Source organism: Meles meles, chromosome 8 (assembly GCF_922984935.1).
Source record: "Meles meles chromosome 8, mMelMel3.1 paternal haplotype, whole genome shotgun sequence".
NCBI classification, from domain to species: domain Eukaryota; kingdom Metazoa; phylum Chordata; class Mammalia; order Carnivora; family Mustelidae; genus Meles; species Meles meles.
This window is the reverse complement of record NC_060073.1, coordinates 17406155-17422553: the sequence shown is the minus strand read 5'-3', so window position 1 is coordinate 17422553 and position 16399 is coordinate 17406155. Positions and strand designations below refer to the sequence as shown.

Here is a 16399-nt window from a genome sequence, read left to right as displayed (position 1 = left end):
GAATAGATCACATGTTAGGCTACAAAATAGGCCTTAGTAAATTCAAAAAGATTGAAATCATATTATACATCTTTTTGATCAGACTCGTATGAAACTAGAATTACCAATAAGAAGAAATGTAGAAAGAACACAAATATGTGGAGGAAAATGCCCTGCTTCTAAACAATGGATATGTCAACCCAAAGATCAAAGAGGGAATTTAAAAAAAATACATGGAGACAGATGAAAATGATAAGGGGTTAGTATCCAAAAGATATAAAGAATGTATACAACTCACCACCACAAAGACAAATAATCTTATTTTAAAATGGACAGAGGACCTGAATGGACCTTTTTTCCAAAGAAGACATACAAGTAACAAGTCAAAACATCAAAGGGTGGTCAACATCATTCATCATTAGGGAAATACTAATCAAAACCACAGTGAGATATTACCTCACACCTGTCAGAATGGCTAAAATTGAAAAGACAAAAACAAAAACAAAAGCAAACAAACAAAACAAGACAAAACAAAACAAAAAACAAGAGTTGGTGAGGTTGTGGAGTAAAAGGAACCCTTGTGCACTGTTGGTGGAAATGCAAACTGATGCATTCTCTGTGGAAAGCATCATGGAGGTTCCCCCCAAAATTAAAAAAAAATAGAATTACCATATGATCTAATAATTTCACTGTGTGGTATTTACCCAAACAAAACAAAAACAGTAGTTCAAAGAGAAATATACAGCACTCTGTTTGTTGCACTTTTATTTACAACTGCAAAACTATGGCAGCAACCCAAGCATTCGATAACAGGTGAGAGGATAAAGAAGACGTGGTACATATACACAATGGAATATTACTCCGTTTTAAAAAAAAATGAAATCTTACAATTTGCAGCAAAATGGAAGGACTTGTTATAATGTTAAGTGAAATAAATCTGATAAAAAGACAAATATCATACAGTTTCACTCCTATCTGAAATTTAAGAAAAATAATGAACAAAGAAAGGAGACAGAAAACCCCAGGCTCTTAAAATACAGAGAATAAACTCATAGTTCCCAGAAGGGTGGTGGGCAATGGGTGAAACAGGTGAAGGAGATTGTGAGTACACCTTTCTTGGCAAGCACTGAGTAGTGTATACGACTGTTCAATAAAAAAAAAAAATTGCATTTTATTGTACATAAACTATAATTTTAGTTAATTTTAAAATTAAAAAATGTAAAAGCATTTTAATTTCCACTTTCTCTTCTTTCCTTACTTACTGACTTAATGACTTCAAAATATTTTAGAAGTTATAGAAAATTTAATCACTAGTTTTCATTGTAATTTAATTTACTTTTGTAATTTTCATTTAGATCTTATTGGTATCATTAAGATGAATAGTAATTATTATATCTACAGTAACATTTTCTAGAATAGGAGACTAGGAGAAGTTAAGAAACTTGCCTAAAGTCACAGACACAGAAATCATGAAGGTAGAATTGAATGCTGTTGTTACCTGTGCTGAAAGGCATACTAGGGCTAAGAACTTTGTGTGCCTTTAAAAAAGAGTGGACTGGGACACCTGGGTGGTTCAGTGGTTAAGTGTCTGTCTTAGGCTCAGGTCATGACCCCAGGGTCCTGGGACTGAGACCAGCAGCATGCTCCCTGCTCAGCAGGAAGTCTGCTTCTCCTCCCACTTCTGTTTGTGTTCCCTCTCTTGTGCCTCTCTCTGACAAGTAAATTAATAAAATATTTAAAAGAAAAAGAATGGTTTCCTCTTTAAAAAAATATTGTGGACATTACTTCTGTGAACATTGGGGTACATATGGCCCTTCTTTTCACTGCATCTATATCTTTGGGATAAATACCCAGTAGTGCAATTTCTGGGTCATAGGAGAGCTCTATTTTTAATTTTTTGAGGACTCTCCACACTGTTTTCCAAAGTGGCTGCACCAACTTGCATTCTCCACAACAGTGTAAGAAGGTTCCCCTTTTTCCACATCCTCTCCAATACTTGTTGTTTCCTGTCTTGTTAGTCTTTGCCATTCTAGCTGGTGTAAGGTGGTATCTCAATGTGGTTTTCATTTGAATTTCTGTGATGGCTAATGATGATGAATATTTTTTCATGTGTCTGCTAGCCACTTGTATATCTTCATGGGAGAAGTGTCTGTTCATGTCTTTTGCCTATTTTTTGACTTGATTTTCTATTCTTTGGGTGTTGAGTTTGAGAACTTCTTTATTGATCTTGAATATCAGCCCTTTGTCTGTAGTGTCAGTTGTGAGTATCTTCTCCCATTCCATGGTTTTCCTCTTTGTTTTGTTGACTGTTTCCTTTTCTGTGGACATAGCTGAGATGCCCTTCAACAGATGAATGGATAAAGAAGATATGGTCCATATATACAATGGAAAATTATTCAGCCATCAGAAAGGATGAATACCCAACTTTTGCACCAACATGGATGGGACTGGAAGAGATTATGCTGAGTGAAATAAGTCAAGCAGAGAAATTATCATATGGTTTCACTTAGTTGTGGAACATAAGGAATAACATGGAGGACATTAGGAGAAGGAAAGGAAAAATTAAGGAGGAGAATCAGAGGTGGGGGATGAGAGACTGTGGACTCTGAGAAAGAAACTGAGGATTTTGGGCAGGAAATGGGTATGGAGATGGTGAACCTGGTGATGGGTATTAAGGAGGGCACTATTGCATGGAGCACTGGGTGTGGTGGATAAACGATGAATCTTGGACCACTACATCAAAAACAAATGTTGTATTATACTGTGACTAACATAGCAATAAAAAATAAAAAATAACTTTAAAATCAGACATAAAGATCAGAGACTTTGGGAACTTTTAGTAGTCTATACCTCAGAGTGAGTTTAAAGGTGTCCTTTTTCCTTAGAGGACGAGCATGAGTGGAGCAGTTGGTAACTGAAATGAGTGGGGTCCCTTTGGGAGACTAGGAGGGGAGAAGAGCCTTGAGGACAGAATCTGCCTTTTGACAGCATTGTCCAGGTTTCCTTGGCACCATGGTTTGCTGTGATTCAGCATTGCCTGAACTAAGTAGTTTTTAGTGCATATCCTTCAGGTTTGGGTGGGAGGGACAGAGTCCTTATCCCTCCATAGGCTCTGAATTTCTATATAATTTCTATAAATATCTCCTGGAGGAAGAACAAATGTTTCATCCATGTGCTCTCCCAGGGAATTGTTCTGGGGTAATACAGCTGGTTTTAGAGATGTTTCTGTCACAGAATAGTGAGGGTATTTACTTTTTATGCTAGAAATTTCTAAGAGTAGCAGTAACAAAATTTCTGCTGATATTAAAGAAGAGAAGAGTCTAACTCAAGCCTTCTAGGAAAGACTGGCTACTGTGAAGTATCTTCTCTCCCCATAGATCCTGCAGTGGAAAGCTGAGTAGATGTATTTGAGGTACAGTTTGCATGTTGTAAACACACTGTACATGATTCATCTTCAAAATAAATCAGAACTGTAAGAGCAAAAACTATAAGCTCTCTATCGGACCTCATCTCTTTCTGTACAAGAAATAAGGTATGGTATTATAGAGGGCACATATTGCATGGAGCACTGGGTGTGGTGCATAAACAATGAATTCTGTTACACTGAAAAGAAATTAAATTAAAAAAATTAAAAAAACACTACGTTTATATCTTTAGGGTAAATACCCAGTAGTGCAATTGCTGGGTCATAGGGGAGTTCTATTTTCAACATTTTGAGGAACCTCCATGCTGTTTTCCAGAGTGGTTGCACCAGCTTGCATTCCCACCAGCAGTGGAGGAGGGTTCCCCTTTCTCCGCATCCTCGCCAGCATCTGTCATTTCCTGACTTGTTAATTTTAGCCATTCTGACTGGTGTGAGGTGATATCTCATTGTGGTTTTGATTTGTATTTCCCTGATGCCCAGTGACGTGGAGCACTTTTTCATGTGTCTGTTGGCCATCTGGATGTCTTCTTTGCAGAAATGTCTGTTCATGTCCTCTGCCCATTTCTTGATTGGATTGTTTGTTCTTTGGGTGTTGAGTTTGCTAAGGTCCTTATAGATTTTGGATACCAGCCCTTTATCTGATATGTCCTTTGCAAATATCTTCTCCCATTCTGTCAGTTGTCTTTTGGTTTTGTTAACAGTTTCCGAGGGAGACAAACCATAAATGACTCTTAATCTCACAAAACAAACTGGGGGTTGCTGGGGGGAGGTGGGATTGGGAGAGGGGGAGGGGGCTATGGACATTGGGGAGGGTATGTGCTATCGTGAGTGCTGTGAAGTGTGTAAACCTGGCGATTCACAGACCTGTACCCCTGGGGATAAAAATACATTATATGTCTATTAAAAAAAAAAAATTTGGAAGGGGAGGCGAACCATAAGATACTATGGAGTCTGAAAAACAACCTGAGGGTTTTGAAGGGTCAGGGGTGGGAGGTTGGGGGAACAGGTGGTGGGTAATAGGTAGGGCACATATTGCATGGAGCACTGGGTGTTGTGCAAAAATAATGAATACTGTTACGTTGAAAAAAATAAATAAAATGGAAATAAAAAAAATCAAAAAAAGAAACAAAAAAAATTAGAAAGAAATGAGGTATGTTTTCAAGTCCAACTGAAGACTGTCCTTTTCTCGCCTCTCATTAGGGACTGGGTATCTTGGGGAGTTGCCATTCTGTAGTTCTGTCTCCTGAGAAGCATGAAGTTCCAGAAATGTATTTCTCTCATTGATGAGAAGACTCTGATGTGTCAGGGTTCCTGGCTTTCACTGACCTCTGTTTGATGCGGCACTGTCTCAGGAATAATTCTTATTGAAATGGAGTCCGTTGAAGGGGCAGAAATATAGTCTCCTCTGCTGGTGGATTCCTATTTGCAAGGCTGAAGGTCAGGAGGACAGGGATGTATACTGACCATATCCAATCAGTGTGCATTGATACTGCTGATACTGTGATTTTATGATACTATGATCCTAGTTGTTCTGATATTAATGATACTGTTGACTGCCCAGACCCACTGTCACCTACGAATTTTATTCTTTTTCTGGTGTTGGAATAAGGGATGATATATGGAGAGGATGAATGAGAAGCAAACTCTCTAGTGAAGTCCTAGGAGGAAGCACAGTTTATCTCTAAGCAAGTTTCTTTGCCCAGTCTTGCACTCGGGGTTTATATTTAAACATAAATATAAATGTTCATCTCTTCTTTTGAAACATCCTGAATTTTCCATCCATTTGATAGTCAGGACATGTACTGGACATATATGGTTTCTGGCTTTATGCTCGCCCTACCTTTATGGCTGGAGTCTGATGCTTTGCAGGGCAGTGGAGGGTGCAGTATTCAAGAGGGAGAAATTGCCAGGGAACACAAAAGCTACAGATCTGGTACTGGTTTCTTTTTGACTGCTCCCTGCTAAACTGCCTGCCAGCTTAGCCTCAATTGCACAAAATAGAACAGTGTGAACTTGCCTTAGGGGATATAAAGTCAAATGAATAAAGACACAGAAGCAAAAAGAAAGAATGCTATAATTAAGGGTTGCATGTTTCATTAAACACATACTCACACATACATTTTACCAGTGGAAGGCCCTTAGCAAGAAAGTGGTTTGGGAAAACGAGGAAGGCTTTGCTGAGGAGATGGCATTTGAACTGGATACTCTGTGCACAGGTAACAATGGAGAATGGAAGTTGTATCAGAGGCAGGTCATTTAGCCACTATGCAATACTGAAAATTTGGTGAATGAGATGGTGTGGGCGTATTTACGAGGGACAACAAAGCCTCAGGTGTGGCTGGAGTATGCATGCCCCAGGGCACTGGGAAGAAAGTTGGTAAGGAAGATTGTGGCACAGTGTCTGAGGCCTGTGAAAGTCTGGTGAGTATTTCAGCCATTGCATTTGAAAATCAATAGCAGCTATTTTTATCATATTCATGATTCATCATATTTTAAAATGATTACTTTTCCTTTTCAAGTTATGGCAAGGAGGTTAAAAGAGGGAGAGGATGGAGGGAGAGGAGAAGAGGGATTATCTGAAATTGCCTTTTCTTTGTGTTTAGAAACTTAGTCCACTTAATGAATTCTAGAATTGGCTATTTATAATACTCACATTTATGAAATACCAACCTCTTTTGTGGGGTCTATGAACTAATAATTTTCTTTTTTTCTTACACAAAATAATGCAAGATGTTTTATTTAAGTTTAACCCAAACTAGACATTGTGTGAAAAGCATTATTATCCTCTGTGTTTTAGGAATCTAAGATGACCCTGCTTTGAGGGCAGTGAAAACACTGTATGATATTATAATGATGGATGCAGGGCATTAACATTTTTCCAATTCCACAGAATGGACCACACCAAGCGTGAACCCTAGGGTAAACTCTGGCCTCTGGGTGATGGTGATGTGTCATGGTTAAATGACCAGTTGTGACAAATGTGCCATTTTGGTGGGAGATGCTGATAATGGCAGGGAGTGATATCTGTGTGGGGGCAGGGACTATACGGGGACTCTAACTTCTTAGGTTTTGTGAATCTAGCACTCCTCCAAAACCACAAAGTATTAATAACAACAAAGATAAAGGCAATAACAATAAAATGATCCTATCAAATTTTGCTACTCCTCCCCTCAGAGAGACAGCTGAGAGTGAGCACTTCTGGTCCTTCACTATGAGGGGATGTGACAATTCTGAAGCCACCATTGATTTATTTTGTTGGGGATACAGCAAATGCATTTGTATGCTTTCCCCTGAGTTTCTCAGTGCAGGGGATATGAAGATGGATGTCTTCAGTGCAACTCAGACATCTTGAAGGAGGTGGGCATTTCATTACAGATAAGCTCGAAGTCCAACTAGACTCACTTTAGAAACAAGTGATGATTTAATTTTTTAAGAACTTTTCTTTCTTTTTAATGTTATTTTTTCAGTGTTCCAAGATTCATTGTTTATGCACCACACCCAGTGCTCCATTCAATATGTGAATGAATGAATCCAATTCAATATCCTTAATACCCATCACTAGGCTCACCTAACCCCCATCCCCTCCCCTCCAAAACCCTCAGTTTGTTTCTCAGAGTCCACAGTCTCTCAAGGTTCGTCTCCCCTAAGTTTTCTTAAACAACTGATTAATTTTGTTTTTAGGTACTGAATAAATCTTAATAAAATCAGCTGTCATATTTTATACATCTCTAAATTTTATATTTGACCACAGAGTGTATTCAAACTTCATAACCTGGCTTTCATCGCTTTTGGCTGGGAGGAAAACTTGCTTTTGAAATTCTCATATATATTTTTTTATTTGTTCAAGATACTTGGAGTTGTCACTCCCAGCTTCTGATCACTATGAGAAAATCAGCATAATCCAAAGTGCTAATATGATTTCAGCCAGCCAGCAAAGGAAAGTTGTGTGTAGAACAGTTGTGCAGCTCTATTATGGATAAATGAACAAGGGAGATCAACAACTTTGGAAGTTGACATTAATAACCATAATGGAAAGTTGACATAATCATAATAATGAAAATAACCATTCCAATTGCAGGGAGTACAGACCTGGGTCTCCCATACCTTGTGCATACTGAATTATTTAGCCTTCATAGAAACCCTGCAGAGTAGGTTATTTCACTCTTAATGTTTGCAGGTGAAGAAAGTGAAGCACAGAGATATCAAGGGACTTGTTACACACTGTATCATAGTGGGCAGTTGGGTGGAGTATGAATCTAAGCTGTGTGGCTTCAGCCTCCATGCAGTAGGTGCTAATAGAGGTGCTCACCTAGCTCTCTGCTCTGTTTTACAATATCTGCACCTCAGGGAATCTGGTTTAGAACCTGTCTTTCTTCAGTTAATGTTACAGTTTATTTCTTAATCTAATTCTGAATTTTCCTTTTTTTAGATTAACATATAATCTATTGTTTGCTTCAGGGGTACAGGTCTGTGATTCATCAGTCTTACACTATTCACAGCATGCACCATAACACATCACCTCCCCAGTGTCCATCACCCAGCCACACCATCCCTCCCATCCCCCTCCACTCCAGCAGCCCTCAGTTTCTTTCCTGAGATTACGAGTCTCTTAATGGTTTGTCTCCCTCTCTGGTTTTGTCTTGTTTCATTTTTCCCTCCCTTCCTCTATGATCCTTTGCCTTGTTCCTCAAATTCCTCGTATCAGTGAGATCATATGATAATAGTCTTTCTCTGATCCACTTATTTCACTTAGCATAATACCCAGTAGTTATCTCCACATCGTTGCAAATGGCAAGATTTCGTTTTTGATGGCTGCATAATATTCTGTAATTATGAATTTTTCACTGCCAATCCATCTTTTAGTAATTTGTACTCTTCTATCTGCAGATGGTTTTTATTCTTCTAATATCAATCGCAAAGTGCCTTACATAATGAATTATTTCATCTACGTTTATTTTAAAACTCATGTTAAATTATTACAAATAGGAGAGCATTGCCCATTCTTTGCAACAACTCCAGAGAATCATGATTCAATATTTTTTAAAAAATGAAATTATAGACTTATGAGAGAAGTGAATAGATAGTAGAATTTTAAAATATTTTGAAGTAGATTAAATTAAAATCGTGAAATTGGCAGCTTGGGCTATATGAAAAGAAGTTACAGAAAAAAAGAAAAAGTAAAACCCTAATAGTTTAAGAAGCAGAGACTGGCACTTACATAGTCTTGCTTATTAATATGAGCCTGGTCTTTTTTTCATTTTATCTGTGGAGGTACATGACTGTGTATAAAGTGGCTTTCCCAAGCAAGTATATGGTGGAACATGGATTTGAACTCGAGACATCTGTTGACTCTAGCAGTTGTGTTCTTGGTCAAGATGTAATTCTTTTGCTTGACTAAAAGCCATTCCAGGTAAAATAAGAAGATCACAAAATATAAACTGACGAAGGAGAAGAAATTCTCAGAAGGGCAATATTTTCATAGAAACGTGGTAAAAATGGAGGTGTCTGGGTGGTTCATGTCAGGATCCCACAGTTCTAGGATTGAGTCCCTCATAGGGCTCCTTTCTCAATGAGTCTGCTTCTCCCTCTCTCTCTGCCGGCTGCTTCCCCTGCTGTGCTTCCTCTCTGTCAAATAAAGAAATAAAATCTTTTAAAAATGTAGTAAAATGTAAAATATATTTGATCATAAAAAAGTATATACACATAAGATACAATTTTATTTCTCTTAAGCAAGTGAGATAATAAGATAATGTCACAAATTACTATCTGCATGTTCATCAGCTTTTCTGAAAAATCATCAACCATGAAATTATGGCCGTGCTTGTATATAGAAAACTGTTGTAGAGATACACATATGCAAGTATACTGATAGAATGTTTCTGAAAGGAAATATAATAAAAGAAAAGTAGTTATGTCTACAGAGTAGGATTATAAGATAAATAATTTGGAGACATATTTTAATTTTCTTCTCTCTTTTCTTTGTACTTTGAATAATTAGTGAAAACCACAAATTATTCTACAGTAAGACATAGTTAATAAATGGACACAAAATATTGAAAATATTTTTAATAATTAACAATACCAATGATAACCTCTAGCATTTGGGGCAGCAGTTCTTAAAGTTCTCCAGACATTTTTTTATCTAATGACCGTCAGTGAGTTTCACATTTAAAATAAGAAGCATAAGAAAAAGATTGTGAAAATAGATTTTTAAAAACATATTTCCTCCAAGATAATCTTGGAGTTAGAGATGAAGGGATCAGCGATCCAAAAATGAATGCACTGGGGTGAGAATATCTTCTTCAGGAGGGATTCTCTAGCAATATGGGTGCTTAATTATATTGGAATACTGTTTTATAGATTTAAAAGCACATAGATAAAAATGAATAATACATGAAATATATGTGTGCATAAAAATCTTTTTTAATTCTTAAGGAAACTCAGGGTAAGGCAGGGCAAGGATTTGAATCCATTTTTCATATGAAGGCTAAATTTCAAGGCAGTTAAGTCTCTTGCCCAGGGAAAGTACAAGTTCTGCTGTGTTCAATTGGTAGGAATCAAAATTTTTAAAGGACATTTAATTTTATTCCTGGATGCAATGCAGTTAGTTTCTGAACCAACAAATGGATCTGGGAGTGGCTTGGACTTCTTCAGATTTATAAAGATTTATGGAGGATTAAAGGCAGTTTGAGGTAACATAACTTGGAACAAAAAGAAGGAATTCAGAGGTCAGCCCACTAGTCTTCCCATGATGTCACATCTTTTCTTCTCTTTGCAGATTAAGCCCTCGTCAACTGCACCTTACCTGCAGTCACTAATGTGGTGATGAATAGCAGTGTGACTGAATTTATTCTGTTTGGGTTGACACAGGATGCAGGAAAGCAGAAAGCAATATTTGGGGTCTTGTTGATGCTTTACCTTGCCACACTGTTGGGGAACTTTCTCATCGTAGTGACTATTAAAAAAAGCAGGACCCTTGGGAGTCCCATGTACTTCTTCCTATTCTATCTGTCCTTTGCTGATGCCTGCTTCTCTACAACCACAGCCCCCAGATTGATTGTGGATGCCCTTTCTCAGAAGAAGACCATTTCCTACAATGAATGCATGACTCAGGTCTTTGCAGCCCACTTCTTTGGGTGCATGGAAATCTTTGTGCTCATCCTCATGGCTTTTGATCGCTATGTAGCCATTTGTAAGCCCTTGCGATACACAACCATTATGAGCCGCCCTGTCTGCCGTGTGCTGGTGCTTCTAAGCTGGGTGGGATCCTGTATCCACTCTTCAGCACAACTTTTCCTGGCTTTGAGATTGCCTTTCTGTGGCCCCAATGTGATTGACCACTATTTCTGTGACTTGCAGCCCTTGTTGAAACTTGCCTGCATGGACACTTATGTGATAAACTTGCTAGTTGTTTCCAACAGTGGAGCCATATGCATGGTGAGTTTCGTAATTCTGCTTATCTCCTATGTAGTCATCTTGTACTCTCTGAGAAACCACAGTGCAGAAGGAAGGCGAAAAGCTCTTTCCACCTGCACCTCCCATTTTATTGTGGTTGTCTTATTTTTTGGTCCATGTATATTCATATACACACGCCCCGCAACCACGTTTCCAATAGACAAGATGGTGGCTGTGTTTTACACAATTGGGACACCATTGCTCAACCCTCTGATCTATACACTGAGGAATGCGGAAGTGAAAATTGCCATGAAAAAGTTATGGTGTAACCAAGTATGACTTCTGTTGATACATGATATTCAGGGGTTCTATTGTATATCTCCTTAACAGTTCGGTTTTGCTTCATGGTCAGGAAACATAAAACATTCTTAGGGGGAAAATTAAAAAAAAATAATTACACTAATATTTTGTATATTTGTTTTAATATAAATAAATATTTAGAAATTTATGTTTCTTATTCTGAGAGGATTCCATTAGAATATGATTACCTATAGTCCATAACCATCTTGAAAACCATATAATGACCCTTAGTTGAATGTTATTGATATCTGAACATTTTCATATGATAATTATTTTGCTATACAAATTTGTCTTCAGAAGGAAATGTACTGACTAGTGACAGAATGATTGTGTGTGTACGTGTGTGTGCGCACACACCAATTCCTTTTCTAGATTTTATTCTAGTCTTTATGAATGTGGTCATAAAAGCTAACTCATATGGGTCTGGAACTTAGAGAATGGAGGTTGCCATCTTGAGAACCTGGGACTTGAAGAAGGTGTTTCTCAGAAAATTCTGCTCTGGAATTTGTACATGAGCCACCTCACTGGAGAATCGACATGGATAAACCCTCAAACTCCAATCAAAGCTAGAAATCTCAGTGAAAACCTGGACTGTCACTACAGAACCTCTTAATGTTCTGTGAATGGTGAGAGAAAGAGAGTCTCATACTTGGCAGTAATGGGTGGTATTAGCCATCAGCTGCCTTTTGGTGGGGTCCTTCCCATAGCTCTTCACAAAGGAGAAGGGAGAGGCAGTGAGGGTGTTTGGCAGCAGAAATATGCAGAAGGGAGGATAAAGGGTACAAAGGAGACCAGAGAACCATGCACAGTGAAGACCAAGAAAAGGTAAAAGTGAAGTGGGAACTTTGTCCAGGTTGGAGAAAGAAGCTTTGCCTTTCTTACATTTTGAGAATCATTTCTTTGTATATAAACATTTGCAGAAAAAGTAAAGAAGTTTCTGAGTATCTATAGATTATTGACTTAGTGTAGCCAGGCATCCTTGGCTGCTATGTTTGTATGGGTATCAGGAAACAGCTTTCTTTGTTGTTGTTGCTGTTTTTGTTGTTCCTAATAGTATTTGCAAAATTAAAATTCAGATTCCTTGGGACAACCCAGGATTGGAAAGCCTGCTTTAGTGTTTTCCAGTTTTGGTCTTTTGTTTTCATATGAGAATGTTTTAAAACATGTATTTCACTTTTGAAGATTTCACTTTTGAAGATAACCCAATCGATATGTATAATACCTACCTACCACTAACAGGACCACATTGTAACCACATACTCAAGTACTGTCATATGATGCTCTTTCAGTACCTGGGTTTATAGTCCCCATCAAATTGGCTCCATGAAGTTTTACTTTAAGTGATAGAGCCTAATGAGAAAAGAATACAATGAACTTCATTAGTATGTGAAAAATTTCTGCCAATGGAAGACACAATGTTATCATGGCCCAGCAAAGATTTCCAGAATTCTTAGGTAAGAAGTGGTGGTGAGATACATATTTAAGTCCCCAGGAGGACATTTGTCAGAGAATAAATGAGAACATTTGAGAAAAACTTATTTACACTCACTTAAAGGATACATTTTTTTATGAACAAAAGTTTGTATAATTAAACCTTGTCAGCATATGGGGAATATTTCAAAGTAAATTGGGCAGAGATTGACATTAGGAAGTAGTCATGAGGAAAGGGGAAAAGGAATCACTCCAAGCATTGGAAGAGGAGAAGGGAAAAGACGTCTGAAAATAAGTCTTTTTTTTTTTTTTTTTTTTTTTCCCTGAAAACCAATCAGGGGAAAACAACAACAACAACAACAACCCTTTTGTGATTTCAGAATGAGGGGAGCCACATCCAATTCCCCTCATTTCTACAGTCAGGTGGAGTCTTCTTGTGCAGCTGTGGCTGTACTAGTGCTTGCCTGATCTGCTTCCTTTCTCTAAGGGCTCCCAATACTATGCTGTCATTCATTCAATACTGAAAACAGGGGCACCTGGGTGGCTCAGTGGTTTAAGCTGCTACCTTTGGCTCGGGTCATGATCTCAGGGTCCTGGGATGGAGTCCCGCATCGGGCTCTCTGCTCGGCAGGGAGCCTGCTTCCCTCTCACTTTCTGCCTGCCTCTCTGCCTACTTGTGATCTCTCTCTGTCAAATAAATAAAAAGTATTTAAAAAAATACTGAAAACAGAGCGCCTGGGTGGCTCAGTGGTTTCAGCCTCTGCCTTCGGCTCAGGTCATGATCTCAGGGTCCTGGGATCGAGCCCCGCATCGGGCTCTCTGCTCAGTGGGGAGCCTGTTTCTCCCTCTCTCTCTGCCTGCCTCTCTGCCTACTTGTGACCTCTCTCTCTGTCAAATAAATAAATAAAATACTAAAAAAATACTGAAAACAATCTTTCATATATTTTGTGCAGCTTTTAGTTACTTACAGCAATGGAGAACTCCAGTGACTGCATTATGTCCAGAAATTTAAAACACTACATTTTCCTTAAATGAATCAGGTTTGTTTTTATATTTTTAAAAATAATTATTAGTTATGGAAAAATGGGAATAAGTGCATTTCCTTGCTTAAAAAATAGGATAATATTACAAGGAAGTATGTAATTCAGCTTAAACATAATTTTTCCTTGCATCCCATCTTCCATGTCCCCATTCCTACTCTAACTAGATTTAAAATGTATTTAAAATTGGAAGGGGAGATGAACCATGAGAGACTATGGACTCTGAAAAACAACCTGAGGGTTTTGAAGGGGCGGGGGGTGGGAGGTTGGGGGAGCCAGGTGGTGGGTATTATGGAGGGCACATATGGCATGGAGCACTGGTGAGGTACATAAACAAAGAATTCTGTTACACTGAAAATAAATAAATAAATATATAAAAACTGCATCCTTTACCTCTTTGTTTTTAATGTCTCTCATACACATAAAATCTTTTTTATTGACTTTGTGAAATAGGTTCTAACGTTTTCTTCCCAAATTGAGAGTCATTTATCTTAATATAATTTATTTGTATGTGATTATTTCTTTCAAACTCATCATATATTAAATTACCAAATATATATGGTTGAATTTCTTTGCATGATACTGTGTTCTATTAACATATTTGTTTATTCTATGGGCATACACTATTTTTAAAAAATTACTACAGCTTTATAATATATTTGCTATTGGTTCTTCTTCCTCTCCCCTCCACCTAAGTCCTTCGACTATTCTCAACTGTATATTTTATCATGTGGAGTTTAGAATCATTTCCTCATTTTCCATAAAAGTCATCTCCACAGGGAATCCTGGGTGGCTCAGTAGGTTAAGCCTCTAACCTCGGCTCAGGTCATGATCTCAGGGTCCTGGGATTGAGCCCCACATCTGGCTCTCTGCTTGCCAGGGAGCCGGCTTCCCCCTCTCTCTCTCTGCCTCCCTGCTTGTGATCTCTCTCTGTCTGTCAAATAAATAAATAAAATCTTAAAAAAAAATCGCCTCAAGAGATTTTGTTTAGGAGTTCACTCAATGTGTCAATTACTTGGGAAAAATCAACAGCTTTAAAATGAGAGTTCTTCCTGTTGTGAACTGTATAACTTACTTGATTCAGTTGTTGTATGTCTTTTGCGAAGATGTTTAGTGTTTTTCGTGAAGACCGTTCATGTTTTTGTTACATATCTTAGTCTTATTGTTATTGTGAAGGCGATGCATTTTATTTTATAACTGTGTTTTATCCTTAGATTTGGAAGATTATTATGCTGATTTTTGACTCAGCTCTTTTAATAAACACTATAATCTGTTGGTTGATTCCTGGTTTTGTGAACTAGATGAATACACCAACCGGTAATGAATTGTGTTGTTTCGTGTATGGTTCTGATTGCTTTATTTCCTTCTACTCTTATTTCATTGGTTGACACAGAATTTTCAAAGTAACAGACTGATGGACCAAATTTAATCTGAAAATTATAAATTTGTTTAATCTAAAAATTGTTGTTTAACATAAGGTTTTATAAGCATAATCTGTCATCAGTATATTTAAGTCATTAAAATTTATAATATATGAATGCTTGACTTCTTAAAAGAAAAGGATTTTATTTATTTATTTGACAGAAAGAGACACAGCGCCAAAAAAAAAAAAAAAGGAACACAAGCAGGGAAAGTGGGAGAAGGAGAAGCTAGCTTCCCACTGAGCAGGGACCCTGATGCTGGGCTCAACTCCAGGACCCTGGGATCATGACCTGAGCTGAAGGCATACCTTAATGACTGAGCCACCCAGGTGCCCCTGAATGCCTGATTACTCCGAAAATCTGAGTATGGGATAGATTTGGATATATGCTCCCCATAAGGCAACAACACGCCAGAACTTATTCTTGGCAGACTCTTAAAAGGGACAATATTTTCTCTCTTTCTTCTACTAACAAATGTCTTAAATTCGTCTTAAATAAATGTCTTTGCAGAGTTTGACTCTATTCAATTTTTTAAAATCTTCCTCAACTCTGTAAGTATATGAGGTTGAGAACTTGGCTTTAAAACTCTCAGTAAAATATATAATAATAGTTGCTCTAAAGGTGGCCTTATCTTATTCCTGAATTTAATGGACCTCTCTTAGAATTAAGTGTGATATTTCCTTTAGGTTTCTGGAACATACCCTTAGACCAAGTTAAAAAAATTCATTTTACTTTTAGTTTACTCTGCTTTAAATTATAATTCAGATGAAATTTTATCAAATCCCATTTTGACATCTCAGAAATAGTCCTTCTTGATTTAACAATGCAATTTGTTTATTAGAAAATCTTGGTAACAGAAATCAGCAAACTATGGATTGTGTTGGAGAGCAGAATATGTAAAAATGTCCAGGGCTTATCTGTTAAAATGTATTTAATGAGAAATGGAGGCAAGCTATTACCTGATAACTAATTTAATTCTCTATGAAAAGATGTGAACGAACTGGCAATTGATCCTACATTCTAGGATGGCACAGTCACAAAAAGCTCTCAATAATAGAATGAGAAACATGAAGCTAAAGCTAGCATCACACTATTCCTTTGGTGGACTTTTATCAAGTTCTAAAACCTTACATATTACACAGATATAAAGACATGGACCTCATTCTAAGTTCCTTCCCAGTGTTTATATTATGGGATATAATAAAATAAAGACCATCCTAAGGGTTTTCAAAAGACCCAATTCATCACACTGTTATGGATTTTTTGTTCTGTATTGATAAATGGAAACAATTTTAAAATATAAAGCTAAGAGGAGTATTTTACTGTGATATATTTTAAAACGCTGTTGT

General features: G+C 37.4%; 1 protein-coding gene across 1 annotated transcript; it reads left to right on the top strand.

Annotated features, from left to right (window-relative positions):
- Window positions 1-10228: 10228 nt before the first annotated feature.
- On the top strand, window positions 10229-11137 carry LOC123949117 (olfactory receptor 4C11-like). The gene has a single exon (XM_046016449.1). The coding sequence runs from the start codon at window positions 10229-10231 to the stop codon at window positions 11135-11137; it is 909 nt and encodes a 302-aa protein (XP_045872405.1).
- The last annotated feature ends 5262 nt before the right edge of the window (window positions 11138-16399 follow it).

Excerpts from the sequence above, each read along its gene's own strand:
- LOC123949117 (XM_046016449.1), top strand. The coding sequence starts at position 10,229 with ATGAATAGCAGTGTGACTGAATTTATTCTGTTTGGGTTGACACAGGAT.